At 42.3% G+C, this 13,401-nt stretch overlaps 1 protein-coding gene across 1 annotated transcript in view; it reads left to right on the forward strand.

Annotated features, from left to right (window-relative positions):
* The window catches only part of Vwa8 (von Willebrand factor A domain containing 8), a 304,908-nt gene that overhangs the window by 217,552 nt on the left and 73,955 nt on the right, over positions 1-13,401 (forward strand). Inside the window, exons 30-35 of the mRNA XM_075950004.1 lie at positions 80-190; positions 1,292-1,356; positions 1,749-1,874; positions 3,184-3,293; positions 3,902-4,056; positions 7,817-8,012. Of these exons, the coding sequence (XP_075806119.1) occupies positions 80-190; positions 1,292-1,356; positions 1,749-1,874; positions 3,184-3,293; positions 3,902-4,056; positions 7,817-8,012 (763 nt within the window). The remainder of the gene's footprint in view (positions 1-79; positions 191-1,291; positions 1,357-1,748; positions 1,875-3,183; positions 3,294-3,901; positions 4,057-7,816; positions 8,013-13,401) is intronic.

The raw sequence follows: 13,401 nt of genomic DNA on the forward strand, positions 1-13,401 counted from the left end.
AGGTCGCCTGGTCACTGCTGCTTTTTATGGAGAACTGAGGAGGATGTCTTGAGTCTTCTCCTGCTTTCTTTATTTCCAGAGTAACGTCATCCTCCTGTTAGACACCGCTGGCCGTGCTGTTCGCCATCTCATCCTTCCTGTAGAAGAGTCTGTGTCTAAGAAGTCTTCCTGGTGGAGCAAGGAAGGCGGGGTAAGTCGTACCAGACCCGCCTGGCAGATTGCTTGCTGGGGATTTCCCAACCACAAAGATAGTTTGGGAAACAACAACAAAAATATAAGGCACAAAAGAGTCATTAAGCAATTTTAGATTTTGAGATGTTAAGACTGTATAACTAGATGAACAATTAAATATCAGGAGGTTCTTTCAGTGTCCAGCATATTAGTGTGAAGATTGCCAGGACTAGGCTATTAAGGAAAATTAGAGCTATTTGAGTGTGACAGTCATAGCAAATCCTTAGTCATGCAGTCAACGTAATTATTTTCCAATTACATAGTTATATTTTTGGATTTGTATGTTAAAATCTTAAGTACAGCAATTGATTTCCTCTGTCAGATAAATGTTTCGATTTATTAACTTCCTTAAATCATGTAGCCTAACTCAAGGAAAAATTTTCTGCCATTTATATACAAAACAAAGCTTATCCAGTGTTTGCACGTAAGCATATGTAGTTCATAAAAGACTCGAGAAACTTTTTTACAGGTTATAATTGAATTAAGAGCTAAGAGACATGATATTTCCTGTATGCTTATATTCTAATACAAATTCCACAATTAACCAATAATTAGCACGTGTATTTTTAACCAGTATTTGGCACTGTTTTAAAGACTTATTTTTATGTGTATGGTGTTTTGCCTGCACGCATATCAGTGCACCGTGTGAGTGCCTGGTACAGAAGCAGAAGAAGGTGTTGGATCCTCAGGAGCTAGAGGTCCAGTTGGCTGTGAGCCACCGTGTGGGTGCTGGGAACTGAAGCCAGGTCCTCCGCAACAGCAGCAGGTATTTTAACTACTAAGCCATCTCTCCAGCCCATTTGGCCCTGTTGAAAATTATTCTGAAGAGGAATTAGTAGCTTAGTGATAGACTGCTTGCCTGCCAAGCACAAGGCCCTGAGTCCAAGCCTCAGTTGTGCGGAACACAACCTCTAAAATGCTAAAAGAGCTTTAATGCATAACGGTTGGTATATTTTAAGATCTAGCTCAATCTATGCTCCCCTGAAAGCCTTGGCATGGATAAATGGCTTCTCTGAGAGTTGGTCAATTGATGTGGATGTTTGCTTCCTTTTCTCTTTAGGAGACTTACAGAATGTGTAAAGAATTTTCACACAAAAACTGGCTAGTATTCTACAAACAAACAGGGTAAGTGCTTCACTGTAGGAGATTCTAAACTGGGATTGTTACTTCATTCATTCTGTTTCCTGCTGTAATTATACTTGTTTAGTATGAAACTGACGAACCAAATAATAATTTATTCTGAAAATAAGCCTTCACAAATCACAGAACGTTGAGAAACAGGTATAAGATGCTGAGATTACAAAGCACAGCCCCTGCTCCATGGCAGACCCGACTTCCTGTTGTTGTTCTCATGCCTACCCTGACATAGGGAGAATTTTGTAGAGCAGTTTTCTAAAATGACATGTTTATTTATTAGTGCTTAGTCTCAAATGTTCATTTTAAGGTTGTATATTATCTAACCATGATTACAACACAATTGTTTGGCCATGTTTAGACATAATTTCCTTCTTTTTCAGAGATACCTTGATTGTCCTGGATGTCTTGGAAGGACGAACTCACACCATCTCTCTTCCCATCAGCCTCAAGACAGTTTTCCTTGTAGCAGAGGACAAATGGCTTCTTGTGGAGAACAAAACAAATCAGTGGGTAAACTCTGTTGTGTTCTCCCGTGAAGTGTGCAGAGGACCAGCCTGACTCACCATCGGCCTCCCTTAGCTTTTAGGGTTCTGTGTTTGTCAGCTTCTTTGAGTGAGATTTAGGACAGACAGTGAGGGAAAAAAGTATGTTATGTGTCTATTCTCAGAGTACGACCTGGAAATTGATGATAAAAATGATGACTTTTATATATGACCCACTTGTGTTTGGGGTTTTCCTGTACACACATTGAGCAGTCGCTGTGTCCTTGCCAAACTCAGGCGACTGCCAAGTACACTTTCCATTCATCCTCTCTCCTGACGGCAGGAGCGCCATCCTAGAGATGCTGCCTTTCTGTCACAGGACCCCCACCTCGTGTGTTTGCTGGTTATAGTTACGGTCATGTCTGCTACTTCCTTTGGGGGCCACACGCTTCCTGTGGGAGATAATATGCTGTGCCTGCCTTATAAAGATGGCTGGGTAAATTCCCAGTCTCTTCCTTATGTGCTACCTTCTCTAAGTAAGTGCAGATTCTTTCTGCTGATAAGCAACATGGTTTCCAGCAAACAGTATCTGGCTACCGATAGATCTATATTTTAGAAATCTTAAAGCAAACAAAAACTCAGGTTAGTATAGTCACAAACGCTCTGTGAGGTAGTACCCCATCTGCTGCCTGATGTAAGACTCATATCAAGAGGGAGCTCCATTTCTGGGCATGGCAGTGTCTACCTGAAATCCTGGCACTCGGGATATGGAAGCAGGTGAATCACGAGTTCGTGGCCAGCCTGAGCTAATAATGATATCAATACCCAGTCCTAAAAATACCACAAGAACAACAACAACAAAGCAGGTACTCCATAGTACTAAGGGTGTGCCTCATCACACAGCTCTGCTTTTCCTGAATAGGAAATGTGAGATTTTTGTTTGTTTGTTCATTTGTTTTTGTTTTTTGTTTCTTTGTTTGTGTGTCCTGAAACTCACTCTAAAGACCTGACTGGCCTCAGACTCACAGAGATCCACCTGCCTCTGCTTCCCAAGTTCTGGAATTAAAGGCATGAGCTACCACTGCCTGGCTCATGAATTTTTTTTTTTGTATTTACTATGTTATCATTTGCTATTTCTCTTTACAGTATTGTCGAAAAGGTTTTTGGTAATTCATGATGAAATGTTTAGGTGCAAATTATGCTCATGCTATCTTTTTAAAGGCTTAAAGAGAAAAAACAAATTCTAATTTTTCTTGGTCTATCCTAATGATTGTTAGAAAAAGAAAGCTATTAAATTAGATTGAATTGACTCAGGCTTCTTGTCTGTTTACAGGAAATACCTTTTGACTAAGCCTGCACACATTGGTTCTGAGGACACTAGGGCTTGCCAGTTGTATATGTTGAAAGAAGAGCTGCCCAGCACAGGATTTGGGGTCACACAAGGTAAATACTGCATTCCCGGCACTTGCTACTGTGTGGGTATGTGTTGTACAAGTGCTGCCCTCCAGACTGATGGGAGGACAGGACCCTCAGCCTGTGTGACATCTTAGACACTACACCAGCGGTAGATCAGAGCCCTGCACTGTCTCATCTGCATCAGGAAGCTGCACTTTGAACTCCAAGAAATTTGTTTAACCACTGAATTTTTAGGACAGGTGGGTCCAAGTCTAGCCTGGGTTTGCACATTTTTTGTTTTGTTTTTTTTTTTTCTCCGTGGGCTATGAGCTCACCAGAACTTCTGTTCCATTTATCACAGTTTGCAGCCTGGGTTTGCTTCGTGCAGGGAACTCTTTATTCAAGAAGATATTTATGGCTGGCAGGTCTTGGGCTGCAAAAAAACGCTTGGGATCATTTTGGGAAGACACTTTGATGATTAAAACTATTTTCCCAGACAAAAGCTGGCAAGTGTCATTCAAAGTAATTCTTAGACCTTGTTCTTTGTGGTTTGAGTTGTTGAGGATGAAACCTTTCAAAAAAAGAACAACAATAATAATAATTCCTGAAGCATATTGGGATTATGTCATGACTAAGGTGTATCTGACATTTTTCAGAAACAGACTTCTGCATACCTCATAAAGTCTCAAGTGAGCAGCTGTCGTCTGAAAACCTAAGTTCAGCTGTGGGTCAGAAGATCGCCTCTCCTAACCGAATTCTCTCGGATGAAAACAGCTATGCTACTATAGTTGTTGGCTTCCCAGATCTCATGGTAAACACCAACTTCTGACCCTCCTTCTCAGCGCAGCCTAGAGCATCTCAGCCTGTCTGGTCCAGCGCTATAGTTTCATTACTTTATGAATTGCATTTAAAGTGTGGTGCAATATAATTTTGTAAGAGAAATGGTTGTTCTCTGCCTCTGAGAGTTCATGTGGCTCAATGCATGACACACTAATGGTGACTTTCTTACCATACCATCTTAATGTGTGTTCCTGGACTCTAACAAGAGGAGCAAGTTGAGACTGATCAAAGTAGCATGTCTTCTAGAATTTATATTTAAAATAATTTTAAAGTGATTTTTAATTGACTTTAAAATCAATTAAAAACTAAAAGTAGGACCTATCTTTCCTTGGTGGAGATGTAGGGAATGAAATAGAAAGATTATTCCAGGACAAATTATGTTGTTGGAGGCCGCTTGTTGGTTCCTGTCTGCTCAGCCCCAAAATAATCACACAGAAACCATATTATTTGCAATATTACTTGGCCAATAGCTTAAGCATATTTCTGGATAACTCATATCTTACATTAACCCATCTCTATTAAACTGTGTATTGCCACGAGGCTGTGGCTTACCAGGTAAAGTTTCAGCATCTGTCTCCAGTGAGACTACGTGGTTTCTCTCTGACTCTGCCTTCTCTCTCCCAGCATTCAGTTTAGTTTTCCCCGCCTACCTAAGTTCTGCCCTATCAACAGGCCAAGGCAGTTTCTTTATTCACCAATGGTTTTCACAGCATACAGAGGAGAATCCCATATCAAAGTTGCAATGTGATAGTCCAAAATACGTGTAGCTTTAGATGTGGTTAAACATTTAACTTATATAATTCCCTTTGTGGCTCCACAAAAGGAGCTGATAGAATCAGTTAATGATTAAAAAAAAAATGGGTTCTGCTTGATGTACCAATCTCTCATGCTTCACATTTTTAGCTTAATTGACAAGTGGAGAGTACTTTGGGGGGATATAAGGCCTTTGAAATCCAAAACTGGGTGGATAATATGTGGCTTAGTTCTTAGCCGTATGCTTTAGTAATTGTCCAGTAAAAACCACTCACTCCTAAATTATGTAACTCAAATGCAGTATGTTGTTGCAGTGTGGTGTCTGCAGCAGCCTTGGCAGAATGCTGGAGCCAGGTCAGGATGCTTTCTGCCACACTTGCTGCTTAAGTAGCAAACTAGTAGTGCTTTCCTGGGAAGGTAGAACTGTCTGAAAACTGATCTCATCGCTTTACTCTGGTTGAAGGTATTAGTGTTCAAATACAGTGCTACCATGAGAAGGGCTAGAAGGTAAAAGCTGAGTGTGTGCTGTTGTTTATGTTGGTCCTATAGAATCCTTCATAGGTCATAAGGTTAGTAACCTTGTTAAAGCCATCTCCTGGATGTTTGGTAGCCACTGTGGAGGAGATGCCCAGTTCATATTTGTTAAGTGAAAGGTTCACCACCATTCATAGCAAGTATAGTTCATAGGCCAATGTGATAATGTCTGTACTACTCTAATCCCTTTTATATTAATAGCTCATTTTTACTGTAATTCAGTAGGGTTTTTCACATGGGAAAACAGGAGGAGATTACACCTCCCATTCTCCCTCCCACAAAGATTGTAATAAGGGACCTAGGCTTGAGCTCAGGTGTGATCAGCCAGCCCTCTAGCCTGTATTCTTTACTATATTCCTCTGCCTTCCTGCTTGTATGTTAATTTCTTTGTACTTCTTCATAAAGCTCTACAAAAGGATGTCATTCCTTATTAGCTTTTTATGCAGTTATCAAAATCAATGAATTATTATAAACTTATGTTACTTTCTTACCCTAACAGCAAGTAGATATTTTTAAGATCTACAAGAAATATCAGAATGGTGAACATCACAGGATTCATTTTCTCACCAAGAGTGGGGGGGGGGGCAGGTGTGGTGGTCCACCCCTCTGATCTTAGCACTCAGGAGGCTAGGACTGTGATTCAAGACTAGCCTGTGCTAGCAAGGCTTTGCCTCAAAACAAGCGTGAACAGAAAACCAGAACACCCACTGCCACTACAGCCACATATGGGACTGTCTTAGACATGGAACAAGCAGAAAACACTTGATAATTAGACTGCCACAAAACATACAACTTAGCCCTATAAAAGACACTGTTAAAAGAATGACAAGACAGTCTACAGGCTGAAAGGAAGTATTACAAACTGCCTCTCTAACACAAGATTTATATCCAGAATATTTAAGACTTATAAAGTTCAAGCTGGGTGTGGTGGCAACAACCTTTAATCCCAGCACTTGGGAAGCAGAGCCAGGTGTATCTCTGTGAATTTTAGGCCAACCTGGTCTCAAAAAAATTCCAGGCAGCCAGAGAAACCCTGTCCAAAAAATAAAAAATAAAAAACTGATCCGTAAAGTTCAACACTAAGAAAACAACCAGTTCTTAACATCTCCAAACAGTAAGCTAGTGTAAAGTGTGAAAGGGAAATCCAATGTGGTAAAGACATCTCTGGTGGACAGGGGGTCACCATATCCTGGGTGTCAAGCCTGGTGACTACATTGTCCCCATGAAGGGACAGCTTCTCTGGGAATGGAAGCCCCAGGTAAGGACAGGAGGGATGGGTGTCTCCCAGTGTGGACTGCTGGGACCCAAGCAGGAAGAAGGGTGTTGGCCTTGGAGATAAGTCTATTGGGGGAGGTGGGACTACAGCGAGTATGGATACTGAGTACCAGGTACCAGGGAGCCCACAGAAGCAGTGCCTCCCTTGCAGTGTTACAGAGAGCAAAAACAAACAACAGCGAAGTGCGGGGGCTTCGCCTGCCCACTCTCAAGGCTGCGTAGAAAGCAGTTAGCCAAGGCTGAGAGTATATCCCGGCCCAGGATATAAATACACAGTAGGATAGAGTGCTGCATCCAGAAACGGGCAAAGTCAGCAGGCTGTAAGAGGTGTTTGGGCAGTAAGCAGTCCGTCCAAGAAAAGTAAGCCTGAGTTCCTGCCACACGCACGTGTGTATGACAGTAAATCCCCTATGAGTTTTGGACTTAAATGCAAACGTAATGCCTTAAAACCTTTAGAGAAAATGGAAGACAAAGATAGCTTATAATCTTGAGAAGGATAAACATACTAAGTGAAACAGTGAGGGGAAAATACCCACAAAATCCCAGAAGAGCTAAGTCTTGGCAAGGCAGAGACATGTGACCGGGAAGGACACTCCAGGGTCTCAAAAGTCCCAGCGTATTTTACTGTATGCAAATAGTGGAAGCATAGATGTTAGTGCTATTAGTTATTTTTTAATTGCAGTTAGAGTGTGTACATGTGAACGTGAGCACCGTAGCCTTTGTGGCATGTGGACATCACAGGACATCACAGGACAACCTTCTACCCCAAGAGCCCCAGAGATCAAACTCAGGCCGTCAGGATTGGCAACAACTGCCATTAGCAACTGATCCATCTCACTCAAGTTGTGTTATTTTTAAAATAACTGTACTGCTGTACCCCTCTTTTCAGTTTAATTCACTTTAAACTAAAAAAAAAAAACCTTTACATTTTATACTTGCATAGACAATCAGAGTGATTGGTAAAACACATATCTCCTATGCCATGTTAAAAATTATTAGGGAATATCTTAATTTTTTTTGAATATCTTAATCTTTATACCCACAAGTCATAAGTTACCACTGATGCTACCTTAAAGGGAAAAATAGTCTAAGCGTGGTGATGAATGTAATAGATGTGATTTTAGCACCGTTTCTCCATTTTCCTCTCTTTTTATTTGTATTTTTTTCAGTCACCCAGTGAAGTTTATTCATGGAAGAGGACTTCGTCTTTGGAAAAGCGAAATGTCACCAACACAGGAATCTATGGAGGGAAACGAACAAACGTTACCCCAAGGCACAGGAACTGTGTGACTCTCACGCACACTAACCAGGTGGTCAGGATCCTGCCTGCTGGAGAAGTCCCTCTGAAAGACATCTTTCCAAAGGGTGAGCAGCCTTTCAGATTGCCAGGATGGTTAAAGGAAGCTTGCTTCTTCAGGGGGATGTCTAGTCTGTCATTGTCATTTTCTTCTTACCAGTATAAACCATGCTGACAGAGCAGCTAAGAACACCTCTGCATGTTGAGACCCCACAGATGTGTCTACACGGTTGCTACTTGTGGGCTGTGTGGGTAAAGCTGGTCTGTTCACACTGCAGTCTGTGTGTGCTGTGACTTACTGAGAACTCAGCCTCCGAGCGCTCACATGTAGTAGGGACTCCATATGCCGACTGCTTTGTCCTCCAAGTCACCTCACGTTGATGGCTGCGTGCAAAGTGTAGTGCACCTTCCAGCTGCAACTGAGTATTAGTTTGCTCTCTGTTTGTGTGGAAACTCTGGTGTTGTGGGGGGACATAACTGAGCCAGGATCACCCACCAGGGGCCTGAGGAGTGCAGATTTATGCTAAGGTCTCCCAGGACTAATTCTAGAACTCTTCTTACTGACCATACTAGCATTCATCCTAGCCATTAATTATGAGAACAATCATAATTGCATAACGATATGATAGTACTTGGGTTCTCCTGTACCCATATTCATTGTATTAGTGTGGCCTTTATGGGTATAATACTAAATGTATCAGTTACTGAGTTTGAAAGTTCTGTTTAAATCATTATACTTAGAATTTGTTCTTTCCAAACTGAAACTGGTGGGAAATAATCAACATTTCCTTAAAATACTTTGCATGATAGAAAAAGCAGCTGGATGATGCAGAAGCCACTAAGCATCACAGCACACGTTTGGTAGGAATTTTCACAAGGTGACAAATGCAGGAAGAGCTTATGGCCCAGACCAGTGACATTTAAGAGTTTCCTGAACGAAGTGTGAGAAGAAATGAAATGAAGGAATTATGACAGGAAAGGGGGAGGGTCACGTGAACAGTATGGGAACTTTGTAGACATTCCAGGACCTACACAGTGTCCCATACCACAGCACAGTGCCCTTCCATCATCCCAGGAACACGGGGCTCACCTTGATACCCCTCCTTTCATCACCCATGCATAAGCCCTCCCTCGTCCATCTTGTCCCTCTGATAAACCTCAGTTGTGCTTGCTGTATTCTGTAGGCAGCAGGCCACATCCCGTCTAGGACACACCTCAAGTGCTGCCATGGCCCTATCAGAATGACTTCTTCCATGTTGCCCTCCTATCCTTTATCAGAGTGATAGTTCTAATGTTTGCATTTGTTCTGCTTAAGAAGTATAGTTCCTGTTTTTACTGTGTTGTGTTATACATTTAGTGGATACAGACAGAGTTGCTTAGCCATCATCACAATTAGTAAGGAAAAGTCTGTCTGGCCCACAAGCCTCCTGTGTCAGTAGTCAACCCCTCCAGCTCCCTCCAAACCCCCACTAATCCAATTTCTATCCTTATTTATAGATTTGCCCTTAACAGATGCTATACTAATGGATCCATACAAATGTAGTCCTTTGAACCTGGCTTTGTTTTCTTAATAATGTCTTTGAGAATCATTTATGTTGTGTGTCTGTTGTAGTTTGACTTTTTATTGTTATGATAAAACATAATGACCTAAATAACTAGGGAAGGAAATGGCTTATTTCACCTTACAGCTTATAGGCCATCATGAAGGGAAGCCAAGACAGGATGCAGAGGCCATAAAGGAGTGCTGCTTACTGGCTTGCTCGCCCTTGGCTTACTCATGGATCCAACAGGACCATCTGCTCGGGGTGGCGCTGTCTGTAGTGGGCGGGGCCCTTCACATAATCATTAATCAAGAAAAGGCCGCAGAGGATTTCTCACAGGCCAGCAGATAGAGGCACTTTCTCAACTGAGGTTCCTTCTAAGGTGACGCTAGCATGTCTTAAGCAGAGAAGAAACTAGCCAATGCATTGCCAGCACACTGTGTCTGTTTGAGTGCCTGTTGTATGTTTATACCACTGTAGTGTGAGTATGCTACCATTTCTGTATCCATTCACAAACTGATAGATACTTAAATTCCAGTTTGACGTGGTCATTAATAAGGCCCCTGTGGACATTTGTGCATAGGTTTTTTTTTTTACTTGAATGAATCTTAGGAATGGCATATATATGATAAACTTTTCTATAATGAAGTCCATTTCCATTTCTCTCAACAGTGAATGAGAGCTCCAGTTGTTCCACATCCTTGCCAGGACTTGGTGCTTTCAGTTTTTCTTCCTTGTGATACTTGGATGTCATTCTCATATTGGCTCTTAAGATTTGTTGTATTTTCATGTGATGCCTGGAGGGAGGCATGCATTTGCCTTGGTGTGCATGTGGCGATTGGAGGACAGCTTGTGGGAGTTCATTCTTCCTTCCACCACATGGTTCTGGAAATGGAATTCAGGTTTTCAGGCTGGGCAAGAAGTATCTTCACCCACTGAACCATCTTGCCAACCTTCATTATGGTTTTAATTTTTGTTTTTTACCACCCAGTGACCATCTCTTTTTTTCATGTCCAGAGTTTTATGTGTTCTTGATATACCCGGGAAAGAAGTCCAGTGTTAGATATATACTTCCTGTATTTTCCCCTGTTGTAATGCAGGGCAGATGTACTCTTTCCTTTGGAGCTTTGGGTTGTCTATTTAGATTTAGGATCCATTTTGAGTTTATTGTTGTTATATTTCGTTTGTTTGTTTGCAAGATGGCATAAGAGAAAAACACAGAAACTTGAGTCAGGGCCCATTCAGGACCCATTTGGACCCGATTCAAGAGGAAGAACCTCAGTGGGTTCCTTTGGTCAAATGAAGAAGCCGGCATTGCCAGTCTGAAGCTCCCCTATTTTTCACTGCTCCATGAGCCACTGTGTAGCCATCATTTCTTTGGAAGTCACACTTAGTGTCTGCACTTGTTTGCCATTGAACATGATAGCATTGTGAATACTTCCTCTCCTGTGTGCAGACAGAGTCTGCTGGTGTAGGGAAGGGGGAATTACTCATCAGCATGAAGGAGGCTACTGGAGGCCCGGAAGGGTGGTTCAGCCAGGAAGCTCTTGCTGTGCAAGCATGATGACCTTGGGTCTTCAGAACCCACACAGAAAGCCAGGCATGGTGGGGCATGCTCGTCATCCCAGCACAAGGGAGGTAGAGAAAGAAAGACCCCTGAGGCTCACTAGCCAGTCGGCATCACCAAACCAATGAACCGTAGCCAATCAGAGACCCTTTCTCACAGAACAAGGTGGACAGGCTCATGAGGTGTAACACCCAAAGTTGCCCTCTGACCTCCACACACACATACACATCTGTGCACGCATGCTCACATGAACATGCTCACACACATACATACACATAAAGAAGGTTACTGGAAAAGATCATTCAATGAAACTTTTTACTGTAGCACGTAGCACTTTTAATCTGTGTACAGATGAAGAGCCTTAATTTTAGTGACAGCAGGCATGCATCAAATTACACTTTCAAAAGAAATGGATTGTGTAAAGTAACCTCATTTGCCTTTGCAGACTCTCTTGGTTGCATTACCTGACAGTTTTTATTCCTGCCCCTAACTTTGGCCTTGTGCATATAAACTCTCCCCTGCCCCTGGTAACTCTGATAAACACTGCAGCAGTGACTTCCCTTAATGGTATGTGGACTAATCCCTAAATACACTTTGTACCTATCTGTGAAATCCACCTGGACTGTGGAAATGTACTGAGCGTCCATCCTCTTAAGGACGGACACATTTCAAATGGATGGGTAAGGCTAAGTTTGGAGAGAGACTTGGCCACGGTTGTGCTTCCTTAATTCAGCCATGAATTCTACTCGAGGATAACCATAAGGCTCTTTCTGTAAATATTTTTGTCTTCTGGTTTATTTTTAGATCAGTAAGCTTTACTCTTGATTCGTTTTAAGTGCTGAGTAGTATGGCCCCGACACTGCCACCTGTGTGCCACAGGGTCCCTTTGCCAGTACAGAGCCTTCCTGTCAGTGTCAAGTATTGCTTCCTCCTTACTGAGCAGTAGACACAGCTGTCACTACATTTTTCTCCTCCTCTTTTTGTGGAATTAATTTCATAATGGACAAAAAGAAAGAATGATGTAGAAAAAAAGATTTAAACGAGCGGATGTGCTGTTCCCGGTGATCTAAAAGCATCATTAGCAGTGACTCGACTTACGTTGTGTGCGTCTAAAAATGTCCTTAAGTGACAAACCAGAATATTTAGGTTAGTTAGATTAGGCAGCTCCAGCTTCAATAACTTGTCCTTTTTAGAAAAAAAAACTTGCTCTATAAATATATATGTATAGACCAAATATAAACTCACCTTACTTCAGCTAGATCTCAGCAGCAGGAATTGTCAGAAATGATATACGGTGCACACAACTTTATCAGAGATTGGCCTAATTCCACAGAAACGCAATGCAGACAGAGTGTGACTTTTAAGAAGCCTGAGCATGAGCAGTATGGCCCCCTGGGGACAACCAGTTCAGCTGGGTGGGCAGATTGCATCTTATCCCTTTCCTTGGCCCTCCTTCCCTTGCCCAGGCTTTTCCTTTCCTCTTGAGTCTCTTTTGCTGGAGCCCTGCCCCCTGCACTACCCCTACACACACACACACACACACACACACGTTCTCTCACACCTGGCTCCAGAGCTACATTTCCCACTCTGGAATTTTTTTTCTAAGTCCCCAGAGATCCACAATGGCTCAAAAAGGAAAAGAGGCAAGGGGAGGAACCTTGCTCTTAACTCTGTGTGCGCTCGTGAAGAGTGAGCCCGGCCATGCTGGTTAGTATGTCTGCTACAAGGTGAACGCCCACACACCTCTGCTCAGTACATAAGGGTGCACTGAGTGTTTTAGAAAAGTCCTGAGTTTGTTAGATAGCCTGTTTGGTTGGCTGTTGGCTTTTGTTTTCATTATTTGTTTATTTTTATCCCTCAACTTCAGACATGAACTGTTTTTTGTGAACCACACTCACTGGCTATAATATGAACATCCTAGGCATTTCATACTAATCCAAACTGTAATCAAAATGATGGAAGACAGAAAGATAGATGGTAGACATGAGTTAGACAGACAGATATCTTTAAAAGCGTATGTTTTGTATATGTTTGGTTTAGTACAAATGACTGTGGCTTCATTTTCCTCTTGGCATATCTTGACAGCCAAGGCTTTGTTCAGTGGGGCAGTCAGGCAGGAACTGTATGGGATGGTAGGTAGACCAGAAGTTTGGGATGGGGGGAGGCTTCCTTTTGGATGCCTGCTCCCTAGCTAAATTGCCTTAAGTTCCCTGGTTATATGAGCTCTCAGCTTCAGCTTCCACATGACTTGAACTGGAGGCAGACGGGGTCGTTGCTATCAGAGAACCACCCGGACTAAATGGACTTTCTGGATGCAGTGGATCAGCTACTGTTTTGAGGGTGATAGTA

The sequence above is a fragment of the Microtus pennsylvanicus genome, chromosome 15 (assembly GCF_037038515.1).
Source record: "Microtus pennsylvanicus isolate mMicPen1 chromosome 15, mMicPen1.hap1, whole genome shotgun sequence".
Taxonomy (NCBI): Eukaryota; Metazoa; Chordata; class Mammalia; order Rodentia; family Cricetidae; genus Microtus; species Microtus pennsylvanicus.